This window comes from Coccidioides posadasii, chromosome 1 (genome assembly GCF_018416015.2).
Source record: "Coccidioides posadasii str. Silveira chromosome 1, complete sequence".
Taxonomy (NCBI): Eukaryota; Fungi; Ascomycota; class Eurotiomycetes; order Onygenales; family Onygenaceae; genus Coccidioides; species Coccidioides posadasii.
The window spans coordinates 372,804-391,402 of NC_089407.1; the positions used below are offsets into that span (position 1 = coordinate 372,804).

Genomic DNA, 18,599 nt, shown 5'->3' on the forward strand with positions numbered 1-18,599 from the left:
GAAGCCCAGAGTGTGCTGAGGGAATCCTTGGCGGGTTGGCAGCTGGAAGCGGCTTCAAAACCGACCCATTTTGGCCGGGCAGCTCGCTAGTTATATGATCGTGGAAAGGAGTAAATATAAAACAGAAACAAAGGGAAAAAAAAAAAAAAAAAAAAGAAAAAAAAAAAAGGAAAAGAAAAAAAAAAAAAAGAAAAAAAAAAAGGAAAAGAAAAAAAAAATTAAACCCTGACAAAAAAGGATAAGCCCGATGCGGGGCTCGAACCCGCAGCCTTGAGATTAAGAGTCTCACGCTCTACCGATTGAGCTAACCAGGCGGCTGTTATTAGTAAGCTCTAAATTAAAAACTTCAAAACTAGTTAATTTAAACTGGATTACTTCGTTGGATTGACACCAGGAGAAGATCACGGAGACGGATGAAAGTGGGAAAAAGAAGAAGGGCCATGGCACGTACTCCGTGTTTAGATATGATACTGGCAAAGTTCGCGATACATCCATACATAGAACATCCAGAGCCCAAAGCCACAACTCCCAACTCCTCACGCTTGAAGTCTTCCTCCCATACCGATATTCGAAACGATCCTTTTCAACCCCAACAAGCGAGAATTCCTACAGTTCTTAACCAAAGCCATTCGAGCTTGCACTCGACGATCCTGCGCCTGATCCGTATCCGAACCCCTGGCTACTGCTAAGGGTTGGTGTTTGAGCTGTATCAGAACTTGCGGAAGAAAATAACCCAGGGCTCCTGAGAGGCTCCGATGTCCTTAAGCTCATCGAACTGCCAATTCTCGATCCGCCTACTCCTGACGCCGCAATCGTGTTTATGCTAGCCATCGGCCGAAGCCCCGGGTTCGACTGCTGCGTTGCACTGGTATTGATGGCCAAGGGCTGCTTCTTCGTGCTCCCAAGCCTTGCATGCTTCGGGTTGTCGCTCGTGGGACTCTGTACATATGGGAACACGGACCCTTCGTGATAGAAATTATCCGGAGATCCCGTGAATGGGTCTAACATATTAAAGTCGACAAATCGCCGTGCCAGAGCAACCGCCAAATCGGCTGCAAATTCCGGACACTGAGGCAGGAAATTCATGGCATTCGCCGTCTTATACCATTCAAAATCGACATGCCACACCAGCCACGCAACTATTAACTGGCGCAGTGGCGACCGGACCCGCGTGTTCTCATAGACGTATGAGATGACATCGACCTGTGGAGGCTTGCCTGGGCTCAGCTTCATGAGGAACATCTCGTTGATTATGTTATGTTTCAGCGCGGGTACTTCAAGCTTATCAGCAAGAACATAGAGCTGTGCAAGCTGCATATATCGCTCGTCTACCTCCTCGTCGCTCCCGATCCCCGACAGAACATATGTGCCTGAATATACCCATTGCAGAAACCGTTCAAACGTATCTGGATCGTCTTCCGGTAGGGTGATGGCGTGTTCGGCTGCCTCCTTAAAATCAGAGGTGAGGGCGCCGTTGAAGAATGGGGATTTCTGGCATAGGAGGTCCTTGTGGGCTTGGAACTGAGCTTCGGACTCGCCAACAGTGATCGTAATCACGGTCACGCCACGAAACCTGCCATGCTTTAGTACAAGCCCGATCACAACCAAAACATAAGAGACCATTCGGTCAGAAGATGGAACCTTAGGGAAGTCATGCTGAGGTATTTCTACGCGAGTAGAAATGCTGTGGAATGTGGTGATGCTCTAGGCGAGGACCTAGGAACAGGCAAGGGCTATGCGAAAGAAAATATGTGTTCGGGAGGGCTGGCAAAGTATTCCAGGAGTAGGTCCGGAGTATGTATGTGCAAAGTCACTGATGTCAAGTAGATACACCTGCACAGGCTCATCAAGATGCCAGAATTTACTGGACCTGTTTCTTAAATACGCTGAAATCTTCTAATTGCTTCCAACGATAAGTTTGTTGCAAGTTGGGCGGCATTCAAAGCTGTGATGAGCTGTCATCAGGCTAACACGGAACAACCCTGTTCCGCAGCAAGTGAGGCTGCTTCCTGGGCAACAAGAGCAGGGAGAAAAGTAACTTTGCCCCAGAGCAATCGATTTGACGGTGGATGATTCGTTGCGTCGGATTCGAGGATGGATATTGGTTAGTTACTCGATGGATGATTGGAGGATGCAGGTATGCATGCACCACCATCGCCGTTGGGTCTTCGATAAAAAGCAACATCAGATCTTGAAACGCAAATGAAATAGAGGCAAAAAACCGGATGGGAACCAACTGGGCGTCACAAATTTATTTAAAGCTAGGACAAAGAACAAGAAAAAGAGGTTCAGGAAAGCTAGCCAAGCGCCGGGTTGTTAGTATCGAATAATGCGACATCACAGGATTATCACTCGTTATTAAGATCAAAGCTGAAAGCATGAATATCCACCACTAGAAAAAACAAAGATACATCGATCGGAAAATGGTATACGTAGAGATAGATGGAGAATCATTAGGAATTATCGGCAATCAGTTCGTATCCACCCTCGGACGGCAGGGTGCGAATGGTCATATAAATGATGACCGCGTTGAAACCAGCCAGGCACATGCTGACCACACTCATAATCCAAGATTTATCCAATTTCCAGCCGGGATAGAACCGTTCATCGTTGTCAAAGAGATACGACTACAAACGCAGAGTCAGGAGGCTGACCTGAATAACGGCTTGACAAGGACAGACTGTCGCTCGGACTTACCACCAGCGCCATCGCGGCGCATTGCACTAGGGTTATAAATACCAAAAACAACGTTAGAACTTTCCACCCGGTTTCTCGCATTTGCTTTCCACCCGCGAGAATGAAAATGTATGTGATTAGTGTCATTCCTTCAAGCACGATCGCGAACGACATCAGAAAGGCGACGGAGCGCCACATCGAGCAGAAGGACCCGTCATTGTCGCCGTGACAATCTTCATATTGTGGGAATGGGTCGCAAGACTGGGTAAGGGAGGAGCAGCGGCGATGAAGGCCATAGGAGTAATGGAATTTCGTGCCAGATGGCTAGATATTTAACGACCACAATCAGTCAGCGAGCTGGACACGCTCACTCTAGCGAAGTAGAGAAAGCGAATAATGGGCAAAGCAGGTAGATACACACCGTCTCACTGTAATAGCTGACCCATTTCGGCACGATGATTGACGCCAGCGTCAGAGCAGAAGCTGCCCGACCCGATGCGTCAGTTTCAAGTTACTGATGGGTTTTTCCTGCGACGCAGGCCGGGGAAGGCGGATAACGTACCAGTTAAGAAAACGAGTAAGGTGGCGGAGTAGAGGATCGTCTTGGTGACGAATCCAGTGTAGTTCCTTCGCCCTTCCCCGGGCACCAGATGGAAATCCAGGATGGCGGCTGGTCTCACAGTGTATGTTTTGGTCGGTTGGTAATGGCCTTCCCTCCCAACGTTCGAAGAATACACACTTCAGAGAATCTGTTTGCCAGGCGAGTCGACTGGCGTTGAGCGAAAGAAGGCCTTTCCGGTGAGACCTATCCCCGGCGACGACGACGATGGGGGCAAAGTCGTCAACTAAATACCAAGGTGGTGTGGACCCTGAAGGTCAGTGGTTGGAGGAACACCGTCCTCGTGAACAACTGCTGGTGGGATCGTCTTCAGAGGGGGTTTTGGTGCACGGATGACGGCACCAGGACTCTTTCAGTTACGAGTTTGCCATCAAATAGTAGAGCCAGAAGCGACGTTGCGTCGGCTGCCGTCGTTGAATGGGCAGGACGGCGTGTAACAACTCTGCGCTATTTTGCTGCCTGCGCTTTGAGGGCACGGTGACGCACGTGGTGGGATGATCCATGCAGGTTGCTTCCAGGTATCGGGTACCAAAAGAGTCCACCTTTTCGTCACCGGTTTTCAGGTTAGAGGTACCTGAAGGGTACTCCGTTTTTAATGCACTGGACATACCCTCACATTGTTCATAAATGTACTCCGTACGGAGTACGGAGTAGACTTTTCGTAAAAAGCTTTCTACAGCAATACTCTATATTTATCGCTTCGCTCAGCTACTGGATATAATGCAACAGCTCAACGCTGTATTGATTGCTTAGCATCGCGACCACACCCCTTAAGCCATGTAACTCGCCACATATTTGCATTATAACTCCTTTCTTAACTGCATGATCATCATGTTGGAGTTGTGAAAGCACTTCATAGCGTACATTATCATGCTCCAAAACAAAACCAGTTTGCGAAAAGCACTTTACTCCCCCGATGCGTACAATGCGTTTGGGAATTCAAGGAGGCAGAATAGAAAAATAACTAAATGCAAAGCTGAATGTTTTCCTCCCCTCTAGCCCTTTCACCTCCATTATCATTCAGAGCCGAGTAACCCATGCCACACGACAGGAAAAAAAAAAAAAAGAAAGAACAACATGCAAAGAACACAATAATACTGCAGAGGATTAATACAGGGGAGTCACAATTTAAGAAGAAAGCTTGAAAAAAAAAGAAAAAGAATTGAACAAGACACATATGGTAAAAACCTTGAGGTGGGCTGAAAAACAAAGCATCAGGGGGTGCAGATGAGGATTTGCTGGAATGGGTAACATGAACAAGAATACACTGAAAAAACAAAGGCAATATATAGAGAAACAAAGCGTGAAAAAATTAAAAGAAAGATCAAACATAGCAGTAGAACAAGATCAGGTAGCTATGTCATGCCCATATAGAGAATTAAAAAGATGATGAAAAAGGCAGGGATGGGGAAGTAAAAAGTCATACCGTCCACCCATCACCAGCCCTCCCGTTGTGCCAATCCTAGCTAACTGGCGTCTTCCGCCTTTTTAGGGAGAGAAGAGACGGGAGGCAAACCACACCCGGCTGCCAGTGGACCATTAGCAATTAAAATTTTTTGGGTTGTCCTTATTCGCGGTCTCGTTTTCCGTTTTGCCATTCAACTTCTGTTTTTTTCTTTTCCTCCCTTAACCAGCCCGAAATCATTACTTTGTCACATAAAAGAAATATATATATAATAAAAGAAACAACGCCAGCGCTGACTGGATAGAAGAGCCGGCAAATTCATGATTTTATTTATGCATGAATTTTATTCATATCTCCTCTGACTTAGTCTTGGGTTGACTTAACATGGCTCGGAAATCGTCATTGCTCTTTGGCTTCGGAGCCTCGGATAATATGTGATCATGGGAGGAAACTCGATCTGCAGAAGACTGCTGTGCTTCTGCTTTCGTGGCAATTGAAGCGGGCCCAATTTTCCCGTTGAAGGCGCCTTTCTTTACACCTAGTCCGCCTCTTCTTCCCGCACGACCCTGTTGACCAGGTCTCGAAATGGGTGCGGCAGGCTGGACCATGAGCGCCGGCTTTTGCTTTTGCTTTTGCTTTCCAACTTGAAGACGATCCACTTTATGCTCGGGCGGCTGCTTCAGCATTTCTGATACTGGTCCAACGCGAATCTGACGACCCGGAGCAATCTCCTGGCCGTCGAGCCCAAGGGCCGCCTTTCCAGCATCACCCACGTCCATGAACTCGACAATAGCACCTTGATGGTCAGGGCGAAGAATTATCTTCACAAGAGGTCCATACGGCTCGACTAGAGTGCGAATACGGGCATCGTTGACGGTGTCGGGAATATTCATTAGACCGAGAGTGCGAAGGTTCCTTTCACCAACTGGTAAGTCGGCTTGATTGACCGAAGCGGTGGATGGCGAAGCCCCTCCATTTGGTTCCATGGATGGAGACTTGGACCGCCCAACGCGCGAAATTATGGTAGTAGATTGGCGTTTTGCGCCGGTGTGCGTAGACAGTCTGACACGGAGCGGTCGGGAGCGAAACTCTTTCTGATCCATCGCCAAAGCAGCATTTGCAGCTTCCTATAGCACTGTGAGTTAACCCAGTTTTGCTCAAGGAGGTATGTTGCACCCGGGTATGAGCTTACCGGTGTGGAAAATGCTACAAACCCAAACCCCTTACTGCCACCGTCGGCCTTCGTTGGGATGCGCGCAACTTCGACTTTGCCAAAAGCCGTAAAGAGCTCAATTAGGTCGTCTTCAGTAGCCTTCCAATCAAGGTTTGAGATATGGATTTCCCGGCCTTCCTCGAACGCACCAGAACGAGCTTGGCGTTTCGAGGGGTCGGATATCTTCACCACGAGGTTCAAATTTTCCCCCACAGACTTGTGATCTAACTCGAGTGCATCATGCGCATCGGCTGCAGAAGCAAACTGCACATAACAGAACCGCCTGTGGGTATTAAACTTGAGAGACGGGAACCGCACCTCAACAATCTCACCATGCTACAGAGACCATCAGCACATAGCCAAGGACCGGGAAGGCATTCACGAGAAGCAGCTTACTGGGCTGAATATCCGTCGAATGTAGGACTCGTCGGCTTCGGGTGGGAAGTTTGTAACAAAAAGTGTTGCTTTGGTTTCCAATTGGACGCTAAGCACACGCCCTTCCAAAACCTTTTGATCCCGCGTCTGAGCAACTTCCGCATCATCTTTCGAGTCGAACTCGACGATCGCAGAGGCAGAATCACCATCCGCCGGGAGGAGTGTGACGGCGTTGATTTTCCCACACTGAAAGAGGTCAGCTTGGTCAAAAAAAAAAAAAAAAAAAAAAAAAAAAAAAAAAAAAGAAAAAGGAAATGCACAGCTTTCACAATAGACTCACATCACGGAAAAACTGCCGGATTTTGAGGGTTCGGACATCCCTAGGCAGGTTTTTGACCGAAACACTCGAATTTTCCCGGTCGCGTTTGGGAGCATGCTCCGCCTCTGGTTCCGCAGGTTTGGCTTCGCTAACCTCGGCCTTTGGTTTTTTGCTAGCCAAGCCGTTGACGTCTGCGGATTCACGTTTTCGCTTTCCAACATGCACCGTGTCTTCAGCGTTATTCTGAACTGCCTGCACTGCCTGAGCAACCGCTGCTTGCTGCTGAGCCGCTGCCTCCAAAGCTTCTTTTTCTCGTCGCTTCGCAACCTTTTTGGAGACCCTTCGGATCTCGACGATGGCCAGCTGAAGCTCCTCGGCATCTTCGTACTGCTCGCAATGCGCGATATATGTATCCATTATCTTTTCGGGCCAGTCCAAGTCATCTCTTTGCAGCGCCTGCTTCAGCACCGCCGTCGCGTAGTGAGGACTGGGGGCTTTCCGGGGACCGTCACCTTGTGTAAATTTACTCCAGCACAAGAGCTCCCACGTATAAAACATGAGCCAAAACTCGTAGGTATGACCATGACGCCCAACCAGGCCCTTGAATGTTTCTCTGGCACTATCCCAGCTGCCGCTTTCGCTCAGATAACGGATATATATCCGTTCGAGGCGGAAGAGAGGATCGTTCGGGACCGTCTTGTCGCCTTTGTCGCCTATAGCTTGGACACTCTCGATCGCGGACCGCATCCCCACTTCTGCCACGTCTAAATCCTCATCCGTAGAATTGGACTGAAACGGCAGCCGCCGGAGGTAGCTGCACCAGGTGGTGTGAACTTTCAACACCTCATCGACACCTGCAGCCTCGAGCAATCCGGTACGGGTGGCCCTATGTTTCAAATCGGATATGTCCTGGAAGGAATAGCCGGCTCGCTCCGCGGATAATAAGAGTTGAGACCAGAGAGAACCGGACCAGGGACAGTGCCTTGCAGCACGCTCTAGGATAGGAATGACGGGCTCATTGGTGCGGCGATGCATCGACTCATTGACGATGTATATGACGTAGTCATCCCAGAGACTCGCATCAGTCGGGAATCGCAGCAGAGCACGCTGGAACAACGCCGTTATCAACTGAAAGCCGTACAAAGGCTTCTTGTACTTGTGCGTAGTTTCCAACTCGAGATACTGGCTGTATGCGGTCCATTCAGCCGTAGTGTCATTCGACTCGACGGCACGCTGCAGGGCCAATTCGCTTGTCTCTCTGGCATCACAAATGGCTTTTATTTCGCCGGCTTTCGCATTAGTACTGACCATGATATCCTCATAGTTGGCATTGTAGTAAGTTGAAACAAAATTGGAAAATATTTGAAACGTCTGGTCCCAGGCCATGTGAGGAGTCTGCAGTCTGCTTTCGAACAAGGCTCGGACTTGGGATGCCTTTTCGGAGGTGGGTGAGCTGGCAAGATCTCGCATGGCAAGCTCGAGATATCGATTCCAGACGAGGTGGCTGTCGCTAATACGCCACCTCGTGGCCTCGGCGCCTTTCCTCCACACATCCATAACTGACTGCCAGCCAAACACCTCACGACCCACGACCTTATCCTCCTCTGACCATTGCGCCTGAGAAGCCGCCGGCTCTCCAGAATTGGAAGCGGAATTGTAGAGATATAACATCCAGTCCCCATAGATAATCCAGAGTCTAGTACTTCCAAATTCCTCTTCGACGGATCTCTGACACAGTTCCATCACAGAGATGCGTTCCTCTACTGTGCGAGCAAGCAGGCTCTCGTCCTGTATCCATTCCACCCAGAGGTCCTCGCCGATCGCGAATAGGTTGTCCAATTCCTCACGGGCCGCGCGGAGGTCCTTGAGGACATCGTACTTCTGGGGATCTCCGCGAGAGCCAGGCGACGACGGAGGATAGACGTGGTCAACAAAGCCCTGGTGGAGCAGCTTGATGAACTTGACGCGGGCGTCGTAGGCATGGGGATTGCGCTGGATCTCGGCGCAAAGCTCGGTCGCTTGCTTACGGGCATCCGGGGCGAGGCAGGTGTTGGAATAATCTCTCCTCGGTGTATCACTGGACCCATCGGCCGCATTGCTTTCAAAGGGGCGAGGCGTCGGAGTGGTGTGGGTAACCGGAGGTACGTTTGGGTACATCGTCGACGGGGAGAGCTGGCTTTCGTAGGATTCGGCATTCCTCAGTCTCGGGGCGTTAGACCGCTGTGGCTGATGCTGCTGCATCGAGGCGAGATCAGCGAGGGTATCCATTCCCGGAGTCGACGCCTGTCTGGGCGGAGGCAAATCGGAGGAAGGTGGAGTCCCGCCGCTGGATCGCACAGGCCCAATTACAGGACTGATGGCAGGCGGGGACGGTTCGCGCAGATTCGAAGGCGTAAGAACCTGGTGAACGAGGGGAGAAGAGGTCATGTTCTGCCTCGCTGGGTTGGAGCGAAGATTGTGAGACGGCCTTCTGCGAGGCGAGTTGGCCGAGGGATTACGAGCCTGACTCGAGGGCGTCGAGTCGTGGGACAAGAGCGAATTTATATCCATGATTGAGCTAAGGCAGTTCCCGGCGACCGAGGTCTTGCACTGGAATTTTAGCAAACGGAGGGGGGGAAAACAAAAAAGGAGAGAAAAGAAAAGTGACAAAACAAAGATATCAAGACGAATCGCCGAGACCAAGGTAGGAGAAAGCAACGCTTCAGGCGATTGTCTACGGCCCGGAGGAGATGGAACGAGGAGCAAATGATCCAGTTCAGTCTGCGAATCAAGCACTAGTGATATTCTCCAAACTGGACGTTCGCAAGGTCCATGATCCTCTCGCCGTCGTTTCCAATGAACACGTCCAAAGGGTCCCAGGACAGGGAAGGCTCTCTCGGCTTGCTTTTATACTTGTTTTGCTTTTTTTTAAAAAAAAAAAAAAAAAAAAAAAAAAAAAAATCTTTTTAGGAGGTGCCTCCAAAAGCCTTTTTCTCGAGGTGGTATTCTGCTACCAGAGTCGCTCGCGTGGCTATGACCTCGTCGGCGCAGCCTCGATTCGACGGAACTCGCGACGGCGGCAGAATTTTTCGACGTCAGATGCTCACGCCGGGGAGAAACCTAGCGCAGCGGCGGCAGGGCAAGGGTGAGCGATGATCTGCAGGAGAGATCTTCGGAATGAAGCATAAATGCGGCAAGAGGGCGAGAGGAGAAGGGAAACCGTGAAGGGGAGAGGGGTGCGTGCGTGCGTGTGTGTGTGTATGTGTGTATCTGTGTGTGTGTGTGTGTGTGTGTGTGTGTGTGCGTGCGACGGTGGCCCGAGTGCCGGCGAAGGGGATGCGAAAGGCGTGCGAAGGGCAGGGTGAGGAGGTCGGGCAGGGGAAGATGGTTGGGGGACGGAGATCGAAGAGATAATTTGGCGACAGAGAGCGACGGCGACGGACGGCAGAGTTCGAGGGATCTCGTCGTCTGGGGTCTCGGTGGGTCGTGCTTCTGGAGGGCGAGCAGGAAGGGCGGCGGGTTAAAAAGGGCCCATCGTGCAAAGAATTGAGCGAGGAGGAAAGGGGAGGGGGGGAGGTGATGTGCGAGTGAGAAATCGAGAGCAAAGAGGGTGGTGTGAGAGGGAAAAGTGGATAAGAAAGATGCCACGGGGATTGGTGAAGGGAGAGGATGGCGGACGATGAAGGTTGGCGATGCGAGTGATTGTCGCCCAGCCGGTCAGTGCCAGTGAAAGCGTGCTCTCTGAGTCTCTCCCGCCGCCCGCAAGGAGGAAAAAATAAAAAAATAAAAAATAAAAATAAAAATAAAAAAAAAAGGGAAAAAAATTCCACACCATCAAAGCCGCTGCGGTCGACTTTCTTTTGCTCTGCCCTGCACCTCTCGACAGAACGATATTCACATCATCAAATCACAGAGCAAGAAGACTATTTTAAACAGAAAATTCCAAAAATGACTAGATATGACTTTTACAGAGGATAGTTATGTAGCTACTTTGGCTTTGTCCGTGCTCTCTTAGGTTAACGACTCCAGCTCAACCCTCCCTCCGCCGTCCACACACAGAGAGAGAGAGAGAGAATGAGAGAGAATGAGTGTGTGAGAGAGAGAGAGAGAGTATCTCCCATACCAGCTGTCTCTGCAGCGAACATCCATCGACCAGCAAATTCCTCGATGATTCCAGCAACCCCCGTTCCCATGACCCCCTTCGTTCCTCAAGCCATCCCGGGCTCGAGCCCTAGTCAGAGCCGGCCGGGCGTATTCTAGACCGTCGCGCCCGAAGTCACCGTCCGGATCCCTCTGCCTCTCCTGCCTCTGCATCATTCTGCAATCTACATCTCCCTCTCATGTTTTTACTTTCTACTTCTACATCTCCCTCCTATGTTTTGACTTCCCCCGAAGCAACCGTGGCAGCCAGGTCAACTCACCTTCGAGGAAGTGAAAGATACCACATACTTTCGGCGGCGTTTTTTCCCACTGCTGAAACAACAACAGCCACCCCACAGAGAGAATGGAAAAAAATAAAAATAAAAATAAAAGCTTAAGAAAATCAAAATTGTAGATTGCGGGACTTCTCGGCGCCGAACGAAAAGGAAAGCAAAGAGTTCTCCTCCACCAGCTTTTTAAGTGTTGTTTTTTTTTGTCCGTTATCTAACTAGGTAACTAACTATCTTACTCCGGACGTTGGTCAAGGGAACCCAGCTCTCGATCCCGCATGGTTGTGTGTGTTTTAACTCCAGCATCACCTTGGTAACGAGCATCTGCCAGCGCCCTTGCCGCCCCCAGCGCTGCCGAGGGGGGGAGCACAGACGGCCGCCGGGCGAGAAAGTCCGCCTATTCGCCAAAACAAAAAAAAAAAAAGGTGCAGCCGTCGACGGTGGAGAAAAGGGAGATATGGAAAAACAGGAGTTGATCCGTCGCCCGCGTTCCCATCCCCCATTTCTCGCTTCATCGAGCCAGTCACGCTCGGCTGATTTTTCAGTCGGAGGGGGACGTGAGTGACGATTCGCCCGTCTTTCTTCGTTCACTTGGAAATTCATCCGGCCCGCGGACAGCTGTTGTGAAGCTCTCGGAGCTAATCGATGTTCGCGTCCGCTTTTCTTTCGACGTCATCGCCGGTATCCACAGGCAAATCGAGTGCTGATCCTCCGAAACTGGCCGCATTCGTCGCCAATCCCGCTGCTCTACGATACTTACATACCTCACTCCTGCAGAACAACTACTTATCTACATGATTCCATCTCAGCGAGTTCTGCGTTGGTAGACAAAAGGTCTCCACGGTAGTCAGGCTTCAGTGAATATCCCAATTTCCCCAAAGGGCGTTTGCCTGCCGCGCAAGCCCCCTTTTTACGAGAAGGTCCAGAACACGAAGGCATCCGGTTCTTTCTAGAAAAAAAAGAACAAAGTCGGAAAAAGAAAAAAGAAAGAAAAAAGTAAAAGGAGAGAAGAAAAAGAAAATGAAATGAAATGAAAAAGCTTCCTTTTCCACTGCCCCTTCGCAGGTAACGAGATACATGTGTACATCAACGGCCTGCCGTGGCTCTGCCCTTTATTTATCATCCACGACTTCTCCAACATTGAGTGGATGTATTCTCCTACATCAAAGGCGCTATCTCATACATACCATGTTCTGCTCAACCTTACTTCTATTGAGCCCAGAACGCTCCAAGAGATCTTTACCCAGATTTCCTCCGTAGGGCTTTTCACAGGGCTATTGCCACTCAGCCACCACCCTCTTGGACCAACCAACATACCCCTCCCCCCCTTGAATGACATACCCCCATGCTCCCATTGGGCAGTTAAATTCCACAGCGCGAAGTCTGGACTGGCATTCATGGGAAGCAAGCCAGTCAAATTTCACATCATCAGGTGTCAATTTGTCCCCATTACCGGGGGGTGACGAAAGGCTGCAATCGCATGGGACAGGTGAGATGCCATGCAAATGAGACTTTTCTTTTTGTTGCAGGATTGCAACGTCATCGGCTTCGCCAGCCACAAAATCAGATTGCTCCTCGGCCCCCTTTTTTCCTTGTCAGGCCTGGCCAGTTTCGTGCAAGATCCAAAAGCCAATGACTTCCCCACAATCGCGGCGTCTGGCCCTGTGGCTTGAAAATATATATTCTCCGTATACTCCGTACTCCGTATATTTAAAAAAAAATAAAAAAGAAAAAAAAAAAAAAAAGGGGAAAAAAATAAGAAGTTGGCGTAGAGGAAGTAAAGATTCGACGGTCTTGGATCCTAAAAGCCCGCGGAAAACACTAACAACGACACCACCACCCCACTAACATGCGGGACGAATGGATGTCGAGCGTATGCTAGCTTTTCCGTGTGCGAATGGCAACTAGGGCTTCTCCGGGGGCTTTTTCAAGGTGCTCATGCAATGTAGGCGTAAGGTAGCTGGATTGGATATATGGCTCCCGCCGTGACGTTAGCAATTGGTCTTTCGCTCATGATAGTAAAGTACCTAAATATGTACGTCATACGAAGTACGGAGGAGATAATTCACAGCCTGGGAGGGTAAAACATTTTCTGTCCCGGGGAGAAGAGCAAATGTTCCGACATTCACACCGTACTGCGTTTGACCTGTGGCAGGTTTTGGCAAAGAGTTGAATTTCGGCAACGCCGGACCAGCAGCCCGGTCTTCGCAACTTTTTGATGGCTATGATGATGTCGACAAATGAGCTTCCCTGCGTGTCACATCTCACGCCACAACGATCTAGAACCACTCGGCATGCACTTGGCCGGCTGCAAAAGATGGCCAAACTGCAGCGACCTCAGGGCTCCCACGGAGCACGGAGCACGAAACGCCAGTTCTAATGGACCGGAACGGCGAGTTCCGACCCGGCTCGGCGCCAAGACTTACATAATGACGCCAAGACGAAATCCTGCTGATGTAATCTATTTGACGATGAGACTAGCCGTCTCGGGACTAGCGCCATGTTGACCTTTTTCTCAGTCCGAGAGCAAAAGCATCGAAAAGTTGCAACGGAGCACGCCGACTCGCCAGGCAATTGTGAAAGAGTTCAAGCGAGAATGGCGGCCGTGTGCGCTGCGTTCGCTTCTCGCCAATTGGCTCGCTCAGGTAGGTGCCATATGTTCCCTGTCAATCGCCACGGTTGCGCAGCCTGCTAAAGCTGCTTTCTCCGGTTCCAGCGAGAAATCGACTCCCCCAGATCTCCCGCCGAGGATTTTTGTCAACCCCCTTCCTTACCTCAACGGAGCCCTCTACGTCGTCAGTTGATTCTCCGGACACGAAATCTGGGCCCAAGGTCTCCTTCCGTCCGCCCCCTGTCAAGCGTGGCTCCCTCGCATCGGGCTCCATCTTCGCCGATGGGGAGGATTTCCCCAAAATCACCACCGGAGGCCGAACCCCCAAACGTCGCTCAGAGGCGGCTGCTGAGGCCGAAGCACAGGATGGCGAGGCGCAGACGACCATCGTTGACCTGAGCGAACGTGACACCGCGAGTCTCGAGAGATCGCTCAACCCCCACCCGAACCGCCGTGCACGATGGCAGCGCAAGATGGTAATACGGACCATCCACCGACGTGGCCGGCTAACGCGAAAGGAGAAAATAATGCAGTCTGAGCGAGAACTGTCCTCCAAATCACACTGGTTCAAGACCTCGGTGAAGAAACTCGGGCCGTTGGCGAGGCAGATCGCGGGCAAAAATATAGACGAGGCCATCCTGCAGATGAGATACAGCAAGAAGAAGGCCGCCAAGGATGTAAAAGCATTCCTGGAACAAGCCAAGAACGAAGCTATTGTCTCACGGGGTATGGGCTTGGGTCAGGCTGAGGCCCAGGCCGCCGCGACTGAAACCGCCGAAGGAGAAGCACAAGTTGAAGTAACTGCCGTTGCCACCGCCGACGCAGCTCGCCCCGTTACGCTCACGCTGAAGGATGGCAAGCGCCTGGTGGTGACAGATCCAACCTCCATCTACATCGCCCAGGCATGGGTCGGTCGGGGCCCGTTCGGAAGAGAAGCCTCCCCTCGCGGCAGAGGCAACACCCACATCTTACGACCTCCGTACACGTCCATCAGCGTGATACTCAAGGAAGAAAAGACTCGCATCCGTGAGTGGCAGGAACGTGAGCAGAAGGATATCAGGCGGCGGAAGGCAAAGGTCTGGAGACAGCTGCCAGATCGACCGTTGACGATGCGCAACCAGTATTATGCATGGTAAGCGAGGCGGGGCTTCGGAGTCACTACTACATGCTTGTACGACATACATGTGTGTGTGTATCATAGATTATCCCTTTTCTTCGGCTCTTTGTTTGAAATTTTTTTTTTTTTTTTAATTTTCTCTTTTTCTTTCTGTTGAGTTTTCACTTCCTGTTCTACGGGCGTTATATAAATGGAAATGGCAGTCAGCTATCATTATCGGTAAGCTTCAAATATTCAACTACAACTCTTGATAAATTGATCGAATTTGGATAACGGGGCGGTTGGCGCCGCTTGGGGTCTCTGCCCTCCGCAGGAGCCTCCTTGATATCGAATGAGGCAATGCATACCTTCAACACTCACATTTATAAGGTGTTGTTGGGAATCCCGACAGTCGCTCCACTGTAGCCAGGAGAGAAGCAACTGGCTCCTGTTCATGACGGCATCGACTCGTTTAGCATTGCTATGTGAAGCGTTATATTTAAAATGGAAGGGCAAGAGAACAACGTACATTTCTCCGGGTCCATTATTACTATTGAGATGTCGCTGCAAATCATGAACTGGCAGGGGCAAGTGGATAAAATCTTCAAGAAAAACTACACAGACGCACGACACAGAAATATCAAAGAAATCTAAAAAAAGGCAAGAAAAGAAAAGAAAAGAAAAATAACAGGATTAAACACCCCGAAGCCATAATCGCCCATAAACCGCCTCCAAGACCGTGTTCGAAGATGCCAGAGCTTAAAACCGGAGACCTCGAACGGGGGTATCTGGTCGGGAGAACATAAATTACAAAGAAGAGGAAAGCCAGAACCACGAAACTATCAAAGCCAAAAACCAATATACCACAGAAAAAGGAGAGCAAGAAAATAAAATAAGCAAAAAAAAAAAAAAAAAAGAAAAAAAAGCCATGAAGCCCAATAATTTCAAAGCCGCGCAATTTAGCCCATAGCAGTTGACATTACGGGTGGGCATGAGGCTGGGCCAGAATAGGCCGTTGAGGATCAGTCAAAATCGATCGCGGCTCAGTACCTCGAAGACGGTGCTATAAGGAGAAGAGAAAATATCCAGCGACTTCCTTGAATAATATGCCACGATCCCTCACTTCTTTACCACTTTCGCAACGGCACCGCGAGAAGAGACCCGCCGCGATTTGCTCGCAGCCGTATGGAGTGGAGGGGGCCGGTGACGAAGATTGGGTAAAATTTCGATATCCGGGAAGTGGGCTTCATAACCATTCTCGATACGTTGCTGGAGATGTTGTCGAAGATCACGCAGCACTTGAAGGGTCTGACTGAACGTCTTATGGTTTCCAATACGGGAATAGAGCCAGTCAGGGACGGGGCGAGGTATGATCCGTGGCGAACGCTTTTTAGGCTCCGAGGACTCCCCAGGTTCGTCAGGGTTGAAGCCACGTCCGTCTTTAACAGCAGCTTCAGCAGAAGAATCTTCATCGTTGGCATCAGCATCATGGGTAACGATGGACTCCCCAGTTTCGTGACCCGTAGATTGCACAGTAGAGTCATCTTCCTCGAATTGGCCTTCGTTTCCCGTGCTTCGTTGAGTCTCTCGGCGGCGAAGTTGAAGATTGAAATCCTCTACTCCACCCCAGGCACGCATGTTCTTGATCGTATCGATGGCGAGGTCGCACTGTCTGAAAGGCCATTCCCCAGTTCGATACCGCGCACGTTGGTAATGCTTCCGGCAATAATAGATCCAAACGAAGTTTGGGACACCGATTGTGCAGCGCTTATTTCTCCCGAAGATATGAGATATGACTTTGCGATAGTGAGGCGACTCCGTGGAGCATGCCTCCCCGCTAAATTGGCAACGGGGGTGTGGTGGTTCTTCCGAGTTTTTCATTATGCTACTCTCACACTGACGTTAGACTCTGTGAGAAACTGCAAATTTCAATTTCCTTTTCTCTGTTTTGTTTAAATAGTTCTCTCTTGTTGATGATAGCTGGTTTAACAATCCTAGAGAGAAAAAAGGAGGCAAAAGAACTAGAGAACACTCACCAAGAGGCGGAGGTGAACAAGAATAAATACCGGAGGGTATGGGGGAAGAAGTGACGGCAACTCACGTTGAGCGGAGGTGGTGAATCCCGATAAGGGGATCACACAGTGGAAAGTGAAGAGACGCAGCCGAGTTCGACACCAAGCGCCAAGATAGAACTGAATAAGGCGAGAGACTCAAATAATCTGGAAGACGGAATGGGAGGATTAGAAAATCAAGAAAGAAACAAGGCAGTCTCGATGAACTCAAGTATGGCGAGGTGCGGGATATGAAGGTGGAGCGAGATGCAGGTTGTGATTCAAAGAGAAAGTCAAAGTCGACAAATGACTCAAAAAAAGGTCAAACCGTGGAAAACCGAGTTACAGGCAGATGACTGTGAAGAGGAAGAAATTTCTTCGCTCTGTAAGGAGGTGAATAGGGGCACAATAGTATTGGTCAGAGGGTGAATGGGAAGAATCGAGTATTCAATGTCGGAGGGGGAAAATTAATACAGGCTGTGAAAGGTCGATATTCGCCTGATCTCAAGGCCACAGCCGGACAAAGACTATATCAGGAAATTTCCGGTCCATTCGTCCCAATATGGACCGGAAGAGCGTTTTACTCTCAAGACCTGAAGCAATTCAGAGGTATGTTCCTTCAGGATGAAAGGATAGCGCCAACGATGAATGCATTACGAGATGGAAGTGATATCAGAAGGATAAGGGTGAGTGCGGAAAGGTAGGTAACAGGCGTAGCATAGGGAAGATGAGAAAACTTGGAGAGACCAAAAAAAAAAAAAAAAAAAAAAAAAAAAAAAAAAAAAAAAAAAAATTTGCTAATCAGGAGTTGCCCTGGCACCTGGCCAAATGCATTCAAAAGATGAAAGACATGGTCGGGTGACAACTAGACCAAGATTCGAAACGCATCTCTATTTAATATTACCACACACAGGGCTTCGGACACGCAGCATCTTCTCCTGGTCAGCACTGGTTTTCTGTACTCCGAGTAGGCTTTGGATTGCTATACAGAAGCAAAAAGGGGGCATTTGGCGACTACAGATAAGACAATGACTGAGGAGGTTAGATGCTGCACGAGATCTTTCAAGGGATAAAAGGGGCATAGCTGAAACATCGCGTAAGATATTTCAAGGCCGGGATAGGCGCCTCGCATCTCGTTTCCATATACCGTCTCGTGATACGTTTCCCGGGTGTCGGGAGAGCGTTCAGACCTAGCATGGAAGACGTCAGTTGAAAGGATTTCAAACCACCGACCCGGGTACCACGAAGCATGCCACTTTTGAAGAGAGGAGGAAGAATGGTGACGAGGGGAGTCGGCAATTCATTGCTACCTGCCCACTTAAGAAGCGCTTTTAGGCCTCGGTTTCGAAGTCCTGCTTCCGCTGGAGCGCGTGAGGGCTCTACGAGCACCTGCAAGTGTCGAAGAAGGATTAACGCCATTCAGCCATATACCTGAACGTTGACAGTTGTAAATAAAGATTCAACCAAAGCTGCCTAACTGGGGAAACGGGGGCAGCGGATAAAGACCAGAGTCCGGCGGAAGACAATGAAGAGCATGAAGAGAGGGAAGAGAAGAAAAAGGAAACAAGCACTGCTTAGTCGTGCGGCTTGTCCTGCATGAAATATACAGCACGATGCTTTATGCACATGGCAATATACAGGTGTTCCTAGCCATGGTATCCAAGTACCCAAGGCTGATGGGACGAAAGTTAACAAGTGGGTGCACACGTGATGCCATTATGATGATCAATGCACCTCCATCTATGTGTGCAAACTATATACTATCTTTTTTGAAAGATAATAAACCTGTACTCTGTATGGTTGTTTTAAATTGCAACACTACCTC

At 49.7% G+C, this 18,599-nt stretch overlaps 7 protein-coding genes and 1 non-coding gene across 8 annotated transcripts; 2 read left to right on the forward strand and 6 right to left on the reverse strand.

Annotated features, from left to right (window-relative positions):
• Nucleotides 1-241: 241 nt before the first annotated feature.
• D8B26_000045 lies at nt 242-314 on the reverse strand. The gene has a single exon. It is a non-coding gene; the product is annotated as a tRNA-Lys (tRNA).
• Nucleotides 315-436: 122 nt separating this feature from the next.
• D8B26_000046 (uncharacterized protein) lies at nt 437-1,623 on the reverse strand (the record flags this gene model as incomplete). Its single annotated transcript, XM_003067734.2, has 1 exon — nt 437-1,623. The coding sequence occupies one exon, from the start codon at nt 1,621-1,623 to the stop codon at nt 616-618; it is 1,008 nt and encodes a 335-aa protein (XP_003067780.1). The 3' UTR covers nt 437-615.
• Nucleotides 1,624-2,215: 592 nt separating this feature from the next.
• On the reverse strand, nt 2,216-3,920 carry D8B26_000047 (uncharacterized protein; the record flags this gene model as incomplete). The annotated part of the gene is made up of 6 exons (XM_066123100.1): nt 2,216-2,627; nt 2,698-3,000; nt 3,098-3,159; nt 3,239-3,414; nt 3,656-3,837; nt 3,906-3,920. The coding sequence occupies 6 exons, from the start codon at nt 3,918-3,920 to the stop codon at nt 2,454-2,456; spliced, it is 912 nt and encodes a 303-aa protein (XP_065979172.1). The 3' UTR covers nt 2,216-2,453.
• Nucleotides 3,921-5,047: 1,127 nt separating this feature from the next.
• On the reverse strand, nt 5,048-9,157 carry PRP24 (Splicing factor; the record flags this gene model as incomplete). The annotated part of the gene is made up of 4 exons (XM_003067732.2): nt 5,048-5,827; nt 5,893-6,249; nt 6,310-6,534; nt 6,629-9,157. 4 exons carry the CDS (start codon nt 9,155-9,157, stop codon nt 5,048-5,050), a joined length of 3,891 nt encoding a protein of 1,296 aa, XP_003067778.1.
• Nucleotides 9,158-10,597: 1,440 nt separating this feature from the next.
• Nucleotides 10,598-10,903, reverse strand: D8B26_000049 (uncharacterized protein; the record flags this gene model as incomplete). Its single annotated transcript, XM_066123101.1, has 1 exon — nt 10,598-10,903. One exon carries the CDS (start codon nt 10,901-10,903, stop codon nt 10,598-10,600), a length of 306 nt encoding a protein of 101 aa, XP_065979173.1.
• A 2,613-nt stretch (nt 10,904-13,516) lies between these two features.
• Nucleotides 13,517-14,989, forward strand: MRPL22 (mitochondrial 54S ribosomal protein uL22m; the record flags this gene model as incomplete). Its single annotated transcript, XM_003067731.2, has 2 exons — nt 13,517-13,661; nt 13,733-14,989. 2 exons carry the CDS (start codon nt 13,517-13,519, stop codon nt 14,761-14,763), a joined length of 1,176 nt encoding a protein of 391 aa, XP_003067777.1. The 3' UTR covers nt 14,764-14,989.
• Nucleotides 14,990-15,249: 260 nt separating this feature from the next.
• On the reverse strand, nt 15,250-16,604 carry D8B26_000051 (uncharacterized protein; the record flags this gene model as incomplete). Its single annotated transcript, XM_003067730.2, has 1 exon — nt 15,250-16,604. The coding sequence occupies one exon, from the start codon at nt 16,602-16,604 to the stop codon at nt 15,843-15,845; it is 762 nt and encodes a 253-aa protein (XP_003067776.2). The 3' UTR covers nt 15,250-15,842.
• Nucleotides 16,605-17,126: 522 nt separating this feature from the next.
• Nucleotides 17,127-17,478, forward strand: D8B26_000052 (uncharacterized protein; the record flags this gene model as incomplete). Its single annotated transcript, XM_066123102.1, has 2 exons — nt 17,127-17,132; nt 17,197-17,478. The coding sequence occupies 2 exons, from the start codon at nt 17,127-17,129 to the stop codon at nt 17,476-17,478; spliced, it is 288 nt and encodes a 95-aa protein (XP_065979174.1).
• Nucleotides 17,479-18,599: the final 1,121 nt, after the last annotated feature.